At 47.0% G+C, this 14831-nt stretch overlaps 1 protein-coding gene across 4 annotated transcripts in view; it reads left to right on the top strand.

The window, feature by feature from the left end:
* The first annotated feature begins 2980 nt into the window (after positions 1–2980).
* SIN3A (SIN3 transcription regulator family member A) overlaps positions 2981–14831 on the top strand; it is a 91620-nt gene continuing 79769 nt past the window's right edge. The window contains exon 1 of one of the 4 annotated variants that reach the window (XM_056572707.1): positions 2981–3136. Coding sequence is in view for 2 of the 4 variants with exons in the window: in XM_056572706.1 (XP_056428681.1) it covers positions 4424–4460 (37 nt within the window). In the remaining 2 variants the exon portion in view is untranslated. Of the gene's footprint in view, positions 3137–4140; positions 4293–4346; positions 4461–14831 lie in introns of those variants that run through there. The other 3 variants (XM_056572708.1, XM_056572706.1, XM_056572705.1) reach the window with 3 other exon arrangements.

Genomic DNA, 14831 nt, shown 5'->3' with positions numbered 1-14831 from the left:
CTTCTAAAGTGAAAGTGAAACTATCCCGGCTAGTCAGTCGGGCTGTTCGGGACCGCCGCGGTGAAATCGCGCCGTCCCGAACAGCTTACAGGACACCGGGAGGGCCCTTACCTGCCTCCTTGGTGTCCAATCGACGAATGACTGCTCCGTGCCTGAGATCCAGGCAGGAGCAGTCAAGCGCCGATAACACTGATCACAGGCGTGTTAATACACGCCTGTGATCAGGATGAGAGATCAGTGTGTGCAGTGTTATAGGTCCCTATGGGACCTATAATACTGCAAAAAAAAAAGGGAAAAAAAAAAAAGTGTTAAAGGTCATTTAACCCCTTCACTAATAAAAGTTTGAATAACCCCCCCTTTTCCCATAAAAAAAATAAGTGTAAATAAAGAAAAAAAATGTGGAATCGCCGCGTGCGTAAATGTCCGGACTATAAAAATATATCATTAATTAAACCGCACGGTCAATGGCGTATGCACAAAAAAAATCCAAAGTCCAAAAAAGCTTATTTTTGGTCACTTTTTATACCATTAAAAAATTAATAAAAAGTGATCAAAAAGTCCGATCAAAACAAAAATCATACCGATCACGGCGCAAAAAATTAGTCCTCATACCACCCTGTATGTGGAAAAATGAAAAAGTTATAGGGGTCAGAAAATTACATTTTTAAACGTATAAATTTTCCTGCATGTAGTTATGATTTTTTCCAGAAGTATGACAAAATCAAACCTAGGGTATCATTTTAACCGTATGGACCTACAGAATAATGATAAGGTGTCATTTTTACCGAAATATGCACTGCGTAGAAACGGAAGCCGCCAAAAGCTACAAAATGGCGTTTTTTCTTCGATTTTGTCGCACAATGATTTCTTTTTTCCGTTTCGCCGTGAATTTTTGGTTAAAATGACTGTCACTCCAAAGTAGAATTGGCGACGCAAAAAAATAAGCCATAATATGGATTTTTAGGTGGAAAATTGAAAGGGTTATGATTTTTAAAAGGTAAGGAGGAAAAAACAAAAGTGCAAAAACTGAAAAACCCTGAGTCTTTAAGGGGTTAATACAGCCTTTTAGATGCCATTGTGAACTTTGACAGTGGCATATTTTAATATGCCACTGTAATAAAAAAAAAAAAAAAAAAAAAAGACCACTTGGGGGCCCCATACCATCCAGAACATAATCCTGTCCGGCTGCAGCACAGGCTGGGACAGTAACTAAGGGCAGGACTGGCACTCAGACCCAGCACAGCAGATTGGGGCAGAAGTGAATGCATGGCGAGTCTTGCCTCAGACACATCCTTTCCTGAGCAGTGGATGTCAGAATGAGTGAGCAGCAGAACAGAGGGATTTGTGAGTCAAGTACATAAACATAAAAATTGCATGTAAAGAATATGCATGACCTAGTGAGTAACCTATAGTAGCATTATTTTCTCTGTGATGACAGGTACAGTTTAATTTTTAATAAGTGGATTTCCACCAAACGCCATTATAGGCAGCTTATACCTAAATAACATGAGCTATAATTCATTCTTGGAAGAATATTCAGGCACTCACGGTTGGATGGTTCATTCTTAGTGTCTTTATTCCAAATGTTCTGTAATATTCATAGCTTTATGAGATGGTATAACCGGCATTACATCCATGCTAGCAGAGGTCTGATCGCACTCGTTGAGAGGGGTCTGACGCAATGTTTCGGGGGTACACTGCATGAGTAAGGGAGCGTTCCCCCGAAACATTGCATCAGACCCTGATGGTTCCCAACTTGTGCGATCAGACCTCTGCTAGCATGGATGTAATACTGGTTATACCATCTCATGCAGCTATGAGTATTACAGAACATTCGGAATAAAGAGAATGAAATATCCAACCGTGAGTGCCTGAATATCCTTCCAAGAATTATAGCTCACGTTTTTAGGTATAAGGTACAGTTTAATAGCTGCAAGAGTTGAGTTGATCGCCATGTGCCAGTTATTAGTGTCAGCCCCCCCCCCCGACTACTGAAATCAGCAGAGGGCCACTGGGTATGAAACAGGTTCCCACTCTATATGCTGTTACTTAACCCAAATATACTTCCAGGGGCGGGAAAAAGTTAAAAGCTTTGTACCCATCTTTGTAAAAATTGTTTTTGGGTCCAACAATGGGTTCTGACTGCGGCCAGTGAGGCCACACTCCTTTCTGCTGTTTGTAGGCAGCTGGGCTGCAGGTCACATGATCTGGCCACACTTCCTGGTTCTTTTTCCAGCTTCTGAGCATGCTCAGTTAGTCAAGCTGCCAGACTGAAGGAAAAAAACCTGATGCCCACTGAACACCCTCCGGTCTCTCTTCCGTCACCATAGACATACAACGTCTACTTATCCCCTAGCTCAGTGCTCTCCAAAGCTGTTGCAAAACTACAATTCTCAGCATGCCCAGACAGCCTTCGACATGCTGGGAGTTGTAGTTCTGTCACAGCTGTAGACACACTAGTCTCCCCTATGCTGTGGACAAGGCAGCAGGGTCTCTGCACAGCAGCGAGGCCAGCTAGTCCCCATGGAAGCGGTTACATGAGGTAATCCGTACAGAAGAGTATAAGATGCGCGCACACTACTATCAGAGCCCGGCTACGTGCTGAGCCCCTATGATCCGCACACCAGCCCCCTCCACACATACTCCCCTTCCTCCTCCAGAAGCCCTCTCTGCGCTCCTTTCTTATACCAAGTAAACACCACCCGGGGGCGTGTCTCTCATGAGGGGGCGTGTTCTCAGCTTTACTCCTCGTCTTCTCGGTCACACATCACGCCCAGCACTCCGGATAACAACCACTAGCTATACAAGGAGGCGGGTCATTGCGCTTGATCGACGTAGCCTAGTAGGCGGGGCATCCCTTTTTCATTCCATTGACGGCCATTTTCCGCTTGCGCCTGCTCATTAGAGCCTAGGCACGGGGGCGGGGCCTGTAACTCCGCCCACCCCTCCGTCGCTGAGCGCTTTGTCTCGGTAATGTATTGGTTATTCCCCTTGATGGGCGTTTGTAGGTGACCAATAAGCTATCGCGCACGGTGGCGCCCTGTGCTGGGTGTCGGAGGCGGGATTTCCCCGTGACAGAGAGAAACGGGTGGACGTTTACCGGAGACCGGAACCGTGCGGCTAATCGTTGAGTGAGGTAAGATGCACGGTGCGGCCCGGGGAGTAGAGGGCAGATTAGGTGAAGGGCGGCTCCGGTACGCGTGGAGAGCTGCTGGGAATACTCGTGGGGTCTGCAAGGTGGCAAATGCTCTGGTGGCGGCGGCGCTCTGCGAGGAGACGTGCCCGGGCTGTGGGGATACGGACGGGCTGCTGTGGAGTAGAGATGGGGGCGGGCGGCCAGGAGGACGACGATAATGATGATGCTGCGGAGGAGGGTGACCGGGGCTCCACTACTATACTGTGCGGAGGCCGGGACAGCTGCGATCGGATGTCCTGTATCGGTCCCCGGTATGTGTACAGCGGGCAGCCTGAGGTGTGCTCCAGCACATGGGGACACAGCTGCAGCCCGCTACTGCCTCCATATGCTGGCCAGAGGACCGGGACCAGCGACATGTCTGCCACTTAATACCGGGCGCCACATGTGCACTCCGTCCCGCACACCATCCCCTTCATCCTCCGCGCATTGTGTAGACGGGGCTCAGCGCACACAGCTGACGCCTCTACCGGCCCAGGCAGTACACGATACACCCGCCTCTCTCCCCAGGTCACCCCGGCAGCTGGAGCTCCTCTAGTCTGTCGCTGCCGCCACCATCACCACCCACTGCTGTTCTCCGGCCTGGGCTCCCTTTTTTACCATGTAAACACGACATAAAGAGGCGTGTCCTTACTAGGGGGCGTTTTTAGAGGCATAACTACATAGGAGGCGTGTATAAAAGAGGCGTGACCATTAAGGGGCGTATCTCTTACCTATTCTCCCTTGCGCTTTTTGAGGCCGCGCCCATCTCTTTGCATGGTAACCAATAGCAGTGCAAAGGGGAGGTGTTATATCGGTGATTGACGTAGAGGGAGGGCGGGACATTCCTTTTCATTCCATTGACGGCCATTTTCCGTTCGCGCTTGCCTTGTATCGCCTGTATCTTGGGGGCGTGGTCTGTAGCTCCGCCCTTGATCCGTCCCAAGTGGTTTTACGCCTGCAGCTGATTGGTTAGTTTGCGTGATGGACGTTTCTGCCTATCCAATAGGCTGTCGCGTCCAGTACAAGGTGTCGGAGGCGGGATTTCCCCCCCTGTGACAGAGGAGGACGGGTGGACGGTTACCGGAGACCGGAACAGAGCGGATAATCCTGCTGTTAGGTACAATAGGCTGTGAGATGTGTTGCTGGATGGACGTACTCACCGGGGTGGGAGCTGCTGGGGGCGGGACAGGAATCCGCTCTGACCTGTTCCTTGTTGAGGATCGGCGGCGGGTTGAAATCGCCTCACTTATGGGTGATGTCCCGACAGGGAGAACACCGGGCAGAGGTGATGGCGGGGCCCGGATAGGACATTGTATTTCCTTCCCATGTCACTCCGGGGTACGAGAGAGGTCCTAGAGAGATTAGGAGGGGGTCACCGTGCTGCTGCCCCCATAGAGGTGCCTGTAGGTGGGTGCTGGGTGAGTTCTGAAGTGATCCCATGTGAGGAGCAGTGTGATCAGGACAGGTCGGCTGAGAAGGTTCCCTGTGTTATCCCCAATATCTGGCTCCCCAGCTATTGAAATTACAACTCCCACTATGCGCACACACATCCATCGGCTGTCCAGGCATGATGGAGGTTTTTAGCTTTGTAGCAGCTGAAGAGCCACATGTTGGAACACTGTTGTATCTGGCGATTCCTGACATGGGACTGCTGGAGCATTCCTGACATGGGACTGCTGGAGCACCATGTAGTGTGGGGGCCTGGTAGGAGACCTGCAGGATTAGACCACAGAAAAGTCCTTGACTCGTCCTCATGTTCTTGTAGTAACTGATCACCTGCACTTACCTGCTGGTCCTGCCTGTTAGTGCGGGGGGGCGCTGATCACAATATTGGCTACCTTACTTTCCAAGGTGCCAATCTTCATAGACCAGTGTTTCCCAACCAGGGTGCCCCCGGCTGTTGCAAGACTACAACTCCCAGCATGCCCAGACAGCCTTTGTAGTTTTGCAACAGCTGGAGGCACCCTGGTTGGAAAACACTGGTATATAATATGTAAATGAGGCTTGTGGTGTGTTCTCTAGACCTGAGGTACATCGGTTCTTCTAATTCACACTCCCTATTATAAATATTCTTACTCTCCCTCTTCTGCACATAGCTGCTGCGATCCAGCACTGATCTCAGTATGGCCGGTCCAGACTATCACCATCTCAATAGCTGCTACATGTAGAAGAAGAAACGTATTCATATTTCTTTGGGGTAAGGCCTTGGGATTACCAGAAAGAACAAGTGCCCCTTGAGGCTAGGGAGCACCCCCAGTGCCCCTTGAGGCTAGGGAGCACCCCCAGTGCCCCTTGAGGCTAGGGAGCACCCCCAGTGCCCCTTGAGGCTAGGGAGCACCCCCAGTGCCCCTTGAGGCTAGGGAGCACCCCCAGTGCCCCTTGAGGCTAGGGAGCACCCCCAGTGCCCCTTGAGGCTAGGGAGCACCCCCAGTGCCCCTTGAGGCTAGGGAGCACCCCCCAGTGCCCCTTGAGGCTAGGGAGCACCCCCCAGTGCCCCTTGAGGCTAGGGAGCACCCCCCAGTGCCCCTTGAGGCTAGGGAGCACCCCCCAGTGCCCCTTGAGGCTAGGGAGCACCCCCCAGTGCCCCTTGAGGCTAGGGAGCACCCCCCAGTGCCCCTTGAGGCTAGGGAGCACCCCCCAGTGCCCCTTGAGGCTAGGGAGCACCCCCCAGTGCCCCTTGAGGCTAGGGAGCACCCCCCAGTGCCCCTTGAGGCTAGGGAGCACCCCCCAGTGCCCCTTGAGGCTAGGGAGCACCCCCCAGTGCCCCTTGAGGCTAGGGAGCACCCCCCAGTGCCCCTTGAGGCTAGGGAGCACCCCCCAGTGCCCCTTGAGGCTAGGGAGCACCCCCCAGTGCACCAAGAGCCTCCTTTTAGCTATACCGTTTTTTTTGTTGCAATATAGAAACAGCGGCATGTAGAAAGATGAGGTAAAACACGGTTTTGATCAGTGTTACTGCATGAATGGGCTGTATCAGCTGGTAAGTGTGGATGACACTGCTATCAGTCCCATTTTAAAGGGATTTCTATTTTGGATCATCTCTAAGTTGCCTTTACCTCACAATTATGCCCTCCGTGGCACGTGTTGGCATCCTGTCAAAATAGGATGTGGATGTATAGGTTCACATGGCACAAATATAGTCACCTAGTAAGCAACACAAAACACTAATAAATGGGCACTCTCATTAAAATGAATTTTTGCTAATGTACTTTGTTAAAAAAAAAGTTTTCTGTTTTATTTGTATTTTAAAAGAGCTGCCAATAGGTGTCTCCCTACTTGTCCAGAGCACATTTCCCCCATCCCTTGCACAGACTTTGGACTCCTACTGGCAGCAGTCCAAAAGCAGGGAATGCTGAGGGGTGTGTGTGTGCATCCTTATCCAATCAGAGCTCATCTTACACTGAACTGCTCTGGGCTGTGTGTAGCAGAGTGAGGGAGGAAGTTCTCCCCTGTATGGCTTCAGATGATGTTACTTCTGCTGGGGAACGCCCCTTCCCAGTCTGTGAATCTGACTGAGACTGAGCAGAAAATACAGAACAATATAAATAATACATAAAAATAAAGACAGGAGGTGGTTTATCATGATGGGGGCAGTGAACTGTGAGGATTGCACAATTTAACCAGATCATGACAGGTACTCTAAAAGTCTGAATATGACCTGAACATCCTCACTAGCTACTCCTGTTGGGCCCACTGAAGTCAGTGGGGCCTGCGCCTGTTTGTGTACAGGAGCATGTGGATGTCCAACTTTAGGGTTCCCTGATTCTATAGACCATTAAAAAGTTACTCTGTGGGAAGTCAACCTATTCCCGGCAGTCAGGTAGCTTACGGTATGTGCCTGAAACTTTGTTGCTAATTTCTAACTTTTGGTTTGTTTTCTATTAAGAGATAAATTGACATATACACATTTTCTGAGCCTGGCTACTAAAAATTAAATCTAAGGCTATGTTCACACGGGGAAATGTCCACACGGAAAATCTCTGTGCAGACATTCCCCTGAATATGGAATGTGCCATCTCATAGATGGCAATGCATTCCGTGCACTGTCCGCAGAAGGAATAGACATGACTATTTTCTGTGGACACCTGAATTTGAATTTCCGTGCCAGATGTTTCTTGTGTGGAAATTCTGCTATGTGAACAGTGCAGAGGAATCCTATTGAAATCAATGGGACCCTGCTGCTGCAGAATCTATGTACGGAATTCCACACGGAAATTCTGCCTGTGAACATAGACTATTTATTCCCGGTTAGGTAATGTAGTCATTTGCTTACTCAGATCTCTATGGCAAGTCAAATGATATTGGAGCTTGGTCCCTTTCAAGTGAATGGGACTGAGCTGCAGTACCAGTCACAGCCACTAGTAAGAGTATGGCGCTGTGATTGGTAAACAATCAGCTGATGGCCAGGGCTGCTATGAGTAGGGCATATACTGACTGATCTGTCTCTTGTTGTCTTTGTTGTGTGCTTTAACACTTTGTATACCTATACCCACAGTCACAAAGTTGATCAGGAAAATGCTTTGCCATCATCTTGGTGTTGTACAGGCTTTGGTAATCCTCCTAGTGTCACCTATATAGCACATTCTCAATTGGAAATCTGTCACAGTATTGAGACCTATGTTTTTCAACCAGGGTGCACAACTACAACTTCCAGCATGCCAAAGGCTGCCCGGGCATGCTGGGAGTTGTAGTTGAGCAACAGCTGGAGGCACCCTGATTAGGAAACAATTTAGACTTTTGCCCACCCTCCAGTCATTTCTAAGTAATGTCGGAAGACACTAGAGGCTTCTCGCTTCAGCCCATTCACAGGACCTTCCTTTGACATAATGGGACTTTGATTCCACAAGGATTCATTCCTGGCTGATTTTACACATGGAAATTCTGCTTGAATCTGCTTCAATTTACTTGTGTGCGGTGGGTTTTGCTTGGACAAGTAGAAGAGATTATGCTGTGTGACATTACACTGCTTTATAGACTAGTTACATGTAGACTGGCTGCTCTACAAAGGAATTGGGGGAGATTTATCACCCCCCCCCCCCCAGAAGAAATGTTGCAGAGTTTCCCATAGCAACCAAACTGCTTCTTTCATAAAAAAAAAAAAAAAAAAATTGGTTGGTTGCTATGGCGATCAGTATCTTTTGCACTAGGCAAGTTTTGATAAATCTCCCCCATGAACCTCATTGTAGTCCAGAGCTACCGTATATACTTGAGTATTAGCTGACCCGAATATAAGCAGAGTCCCCTACTTTCACCCCCAAAACCTGAGAAAACGTATTGACTCGAATATAAGCCCTGGGGGGGTGGGGGAAATACATCATCCCCCCCCCCCCCCCTGTCATCATCCATCCTGTACGGCAGCATCAATGCAGCATCACTAGTCGGATGGTCCCTGCAGCGAAGCTGGATGCCAAGGCCTCAAACCCCCCCCCCCTCAAGGGTATTTTTTTTTTTTACTTGAGTATAAGCCGAGGGGGGCATTTTCAGCACGAAAAATTGTGCTGAAAAACTCTGCTTATACTAGAGTATATACGGTATGTTATATTTATTTCACATCAGTTTAATGCTGCAGTGTGAGGATGGCATGGCTTAAAGGGGTTGTCCAGTGGAAACTGTTAATTTACTATTGTCCTCGGATTTATCAAAACCTGTGTAGAGGAAAAGTTGCCCATAGCAACCAATCAGATCTCTTCTTTCATTTTTCACAGGCCTCTTTTAAAATGAAAGAAGCGATCTGGTTGCTATGGGCTAACTGCACCACTCGTCCTCTGCACAGGTTTTGATAAATTTCTGCCACTAAGGGTGGGTTCACACTACGTTTTGTCCCATACGGGAGCGCATACGGCAGGAGGGAGCTAAAAGCTCGCGCTCCCGTATGTAACCGTATGCGCTCCCGTATGCCATTCACTTCAATGAGCCGACCGGAGTGAAACGTTCGGTCCGGTCGGCTCATTTTTGCGCCGTATGCGCTTTTACAACCGGACCTAAAACCGTGGTCGACAACGGTTTTAGGTCCGGTTGTAAAAGCGCATACGGCGCAAAAATGAGCCGACCGGACCGAACGTTTCACTCCGGTCGGCTCATTGAAGTGAATGGCATACGGGAGCGCATACGGTTACATACGGGAGCGCGAGCTTTTAGCTCCCTCCTGCCGTATGCGCTCCCGTATGGGACAAAACGTAGTGTGAACCCACCCTAACTCCCGTCCTGCCATTCCATCGTAGCTCCGAGATCTGTTCACCAATAGCCTGCTTCATCAGAGCCTACCGGAGCTGTAGAAGGTACCTCACAGCTCTAATCTGCCAATCATTGGCCGCAGCAGTGTCCCACCTCAGCTAGTGATCGGCGAGCGTCTCTGTCCGTTCCCCTATGCTCTACAGATTAGGGGAAAGTGGTCTCAGTACTGGAGCCATGGGGGAGTGGGGACAATAGTAAATTAACAGTTTCCACTGGATAACCCTTTTAAGTGCTGCCAGGCTACCATTTTCCCTCTCTGAGCTGATCAGCTGATACATGACAGTCTGGTTAGGCTGTATTCACACCACGATTCGGTGACCGGATCCGGCTGGGAGATGTGAAAACCTGGCACTCCTATATCATAGCCGGACCCGGCCCCGTCTGGAGTCAGATGATTCCATTTGCCTCATTTTTGCCCCATATCCAGTTTTGCGACCGGACTGAAAACCGTGGTATACAGTGCTTATTTTCGTTTTTAAAAAAAAACTTGAAAAGATGAATTATGGAAGATGTTCTTTTATAATTATAAATATTAATAAAAGAATCCTTGCAAGTTATTTCAATCGCCTGCAGACAAGCAGATCCTGGAAGACAATTCAAATACTAAGGGGGAGATTTATCAAGACCTGTCCAGAGGAAAAGTTGCTGAGTTGCCCATAGCAACCAATCAGATCGCTTCTTTCATTTTACAGAAACCATTTCAGAAATGAAAGAAGTGATCTGATTGGTTGTCATGGGCAACTCTTCCTCTGGACAGGTTTTGATAAATCTCCCTATAAGAATACAGTTTTTAAAGCTGTGCACTATGCATTTCTGTCTCTAGGGGCACTGCAGGAAAAGCCTTCATTTTATTTTGGTTGTGGCTGGGCTCGGGGCTCCATCTTGTTGGTATTACAGTAGTTGTTTCTGTCCTCTCAGATCGGCCTTAATAGACATTCATTTATCACATTCCTATTAAAGGGGAAAACATTTTTTTTTATAAATCAACTGGCTCCAGAAAGTTAAACAGACTTGTAAATTACTTCTTTTTAAAAATCTTAATCCTTCCAGTACTTATCAGCTGCTGTATACTACAGAGGAATTTCTTTTCTTTTTGAATTTCTTTTCAATCTGACCACAGTGCTCTCTGCTGACACCTCTGTCCATGTCAGGAACTGTCCAGAGCAGGATATGTTTGCTATGGGAATTTGCTCCTGCTCTGGACAGTTCCTGACATGGACAGAGGTGCCAGCAGAGAGCACTTTGGTCAGAGAGTAAAGAAATGTAAATAGAAAATAACTTAAATAGCAGCTGATAAGTACTGGAAGGATTAATATTCTTAAATAGAAGTAATTTACAAATCTGTTAAACTTTCTGGCACCAGTTGATTTAAAGGAGTAGTCCAGTCCTGAAAAACCTATCCCCTTTCCTAAGGATAGGGCATAAGTATCAGATCGCGGGGGGTCCAACCGCTGGGGCCACCCCCCGCGATCTCCTGTACGGGGCCCAGGCAGCCTGCGGGAAGGGGGCGTGTTGACCACCGCACAAAGTGGCGGCTGACACTCCCCCTCAATACAACTCTATGGCAGAGCTGGAGCGCTGCCTTCTGCAATCTCCGGCTCTGCCATAGAGTTGTATTGAGGGGGAGTGTCAGCCGCCACTTTGTGTAGTGGTCAACATACCCCCTTCCTGCAGGCTGCCTGGGCCCCGTACAGGAGATCACGGGGGGCACCAGCGGTTGGACCCTCCACGATCTGATACTTATGCCCTATACTTAGGATAGGGGATACGTTTTTCAGGACTGGACTACCCCTTTAATGTTCTCCCTCATGACAGATAATGTTTTCGGAGTCTGGCTGACTAGGAAATTGGTTTTATTTACCCCGGAATTTAAATTATTTTTAATTTGTAAATTTACTCTCCGTTTTTTTTTTTCCTCAGAAAATTTTGTTTTTCCCCCAGATAGAAGCAGGAAAAAAAAAATGCTCTTTTCAAAGGCTTCAAAATGTTTTATAATTTTAAATCTCTAGCTGTTTAACATCCAGACCTCAGTGGAGGCATGGGGTGGCTCATCCCTAGTAACCAGCCTTGCACTTAAAGGGGTACTCCAGCCCCAAGACATCTTATCCCCTATCCAAATTGGGCCCAAGGGGGGCAGGAGTAGGGCTCAGGAGGCTGTAAGTATTCAGCTAAGGAGTGAATATCGGGGGGGGTCATAAATTAGGCTTAAGGCTAGGTTCAGACTACTGAATTTCCACCGGAATTTTTGCTTTGAAATTTCCGGCAGAAATTCCGCTTACTATAATGTATAGTGTAGTGAATGGTTTTCCGGCGCAGGCGGAACTCGGAATCTCCGGGCGGAAATTTTCTGCCCGGAGATTCCGTAGTCTGAACCTAGCCTGAGGAGATGTAAATTACGCTTGGGGTGTCAATATATGGCTGAGGTGGTGGGATTAGGTTTAGGTGGGTATAAATATGAGGCTAAGGGAGTGAATTGGGGTGGGGGGAGGCTTGAGACATGTAAAAACAACATTGGAATAAGGACCCCTGAGGCTACAAAATAACATAGTTTTAGTTTTTTCAATACACCTTCAGTGTATTATGTGAAATACAACAAAAAATATAAATATTGGTATGATACTGCTGATGCTGTGTGTGGTAGGCAGAACAGACACAACCGCTAAGTTTAGAAATCCCTAAATACACCCAATAGGTGCTGTACAGCCTCTGTGCCAGTGTGTCACACCCACTGACTGCATTGCCCACTCATGCTTTTCATCTGTGTATATAGGTGTGTGTGTGTGTGTGTTATATATATATATATATATATATATATATATATATATATATATATATATAATTACAGTGTTTGCTGTATTTATGTCTGTAAAATCATCAAAAAATGCACCGATTGGGCACCGTAATTTCAGACATCTACATTACGTGACCTTGATAAATATTCTGGTAAAAGGTGTTCACTCGTGGGGCTCTCACACACGCACAAAGTCTCCTTACCACAGAGCGAAGCTGCGTGCAATGTGCTGCACTTCTGCAGTGTGCTTTTTGGTGACATGGCTAATACAGTACCTGTGCTAACACCCTAAGGGTACATTCACATGTTCATTACTCATTAGTGAAGGGTAGTGAAAATTGCAAGTTACCAATGTGTAAACATACCTTATTGGTCCACTGTAGAAAGCCTATAAGGAGTGTCTAGTGGAGAATGTAGTGTGTTAAAGGGGTACTCCCCTGGAAAACTTTTTTTTTTTTTTTTTTCTAAATAAACTGGTGCCAGAAAGTTAAACAGATTTGGAAACGACTTCTATTAACCACTTAGGAACTACAGGTATGTCCTTGAGTCCCGCTAACTGGGTTTAAACCGTTCTCACAAGCGGAGAACGGGTTAAACCCCGTGGGTCCCGGTTGTTACGGTCAGCCAGGATACATGGCTAACTGAACAGTAACTTTAATGCTTTAGACGCCGCGATCCAAGTTGGACACAGCATCTAAACTGAAAATAAAACTATCCCGGTAGCTCAGTGGAGCTGATCGGGACTATCGCGACAGAATCACAATGTCCCGATCAGCTTATTGGACGACGTGAGGGTCCTCACCTGCCTCCTCCTCATCTGATCGGCGATCTACTGCTCCATACCATTACATGGTGTAGCCTCCTAAGGGGGGGCTAAAAAAAAAAAAAATTGGTAAAAAATAAGAGAATGTGAATAAGCTCCCCCAATAAAATCACCCCTTTTCCTTTTTTTTTACATTTTTAAATAAAATAATGTAATAAAAAATGTAAATGGCCAAACTATTAAAGTATAAGGCATATATAAACCACACGGTCGATGGCATACACGTAAAATAAAATACTAAAGTTCTGAAATACAAAAAATAAGTCCAAAATTTTGAATTTTTGGTCACTTCATATACCATAAAAATATTAATAAAAAGCGATTAAAAAGGCCCATCAAAACAATAATGGTACTAATAAAAACTACAGACCACGGCACAAAAAATAAGCCCTCATAGAGCCCCATATATGGGAAAAATAAAAAGTTATAGGGGGTCAGAAGATGTCAATTTTAAACATACTAATTTTGGTGCATGTAGTTATAATTTTTTTTTAAATAGTAAAATAAATAAAACCTACATCTTATCCCCTATCCTTTAGATTGGGGATAAGATGTCTAGGGGCAGAGTACCCCTTTAAGGACTCAGCCCATTTTCACTTTAAAGGGGTTATCCAGGAAAAAAAAAAAATTTTATATGTCAACTGGCTGCAGAAAGTTAAACAGATTTGTAAATTACTTGTATTAAAAAATCTTAATCCTTTCAGTACTTATGAGCTTCTGAAGTTAAGGTTGTTCTTTTCTGTCTATGTGCTCTCTGACGACACGTGTCTCGGGAAACGCCCAGTTTAGAAGCAAATCCCCATAGCAAACCTCTTCTAAACTGGGCGTTTCCCGAGACAGGTGTCGTCAGAGAGCACATAGACAGAAAAGAACAACCTTAACTTCAGAAGCTCATAAGTACTGAAAGGATTAAGATTTTTTAATACAAGTAATTTACAAATCTGTTTAACTTTCTGCAGCCAGTTGACATATAAAAATTTTTTTTTTTCCTGGATAACCCCTTTAAAGTGAAAATGGGCTGAGTCCTTAAAGGGGTACTCCGCCCCTAGACATCTTATCCCCAATCTAAAGGATAGGGGATAAGATGTCAGATCGCCGTGGTCCCACTGCTGGGGACCCCCGGGATTGCCGCTGCAGCACCCCGCTGTCATTACTGCACAGAGAGAGTTCGCTCTGTGCGTAATGACGGGCGATACAGGGGACGGAGCAGCGTGATGTCATGGCTCCGCCCCTCGTGACATCACGGCCCGCCCCTTAATACAAGTCTATGGCAGGGCGTGACGACCGCCACGCCTCCTCTCATAGACTCATATTGAGGGGGTGGGCCGTGACGTCATGAGGGGCGGAGCCGTGACGTAACGATGCTCCGGCCCCTGTACTGCCCGTCGTTACGTGCAGAGCGAACTCTCTCTGTGCAGTAATGACAGCGGGGTGCTGCAGCGGCAATCCCGGGGGTCCCCAGCAGCGGGAACGCGGCGATCTGACATCTTATCCCCTATCCTTTGGATAGGGGATAAGATGTCTAGGGGCGGAGTACCCCTTTAAGGGGTTAAAAAAAATCTTAATCCTTCCAGTATTTATAAACTGCTGTATACTCCACAGGAAGTTATTTTCTTTTTGAATTTCCTTTCTGTCTAACCACAGTGCTCTCTGCTGACACCTCTGTTCATGTCAGAAACTGTCCAGAGCAGGAGAGGTTTGCTATGGGTATGTCCATTTTAGGAACTGTCGAGAGTAGGAGCTAATCCTCATAGAAAACCTATCCTGCTCTGGACAGTGACTGACATGGACAGAGGTGTCAGCAGAGAGCA

The sequence above is a fragment of the Hyla sarda genome, chromosome 4, assembly GCF_029499605.1.
Source record: "Hyla sarda isolate aHylSar1 chromosome 4, aHylSar1.hap1, whole genome shotgun sequence".
In the NCBI taxonomy this organism is placed as follows: domain Eukaryota; kingdom Metazoa; phylum Chordata; class Amphibia; order Anura; family Hylidae; genus Hyla; species Hyla sarda.
Note: the sequence above shows the minus strand (reverse complement) of the source record. Positions and strands in the feature narration are given on the sequence as shown.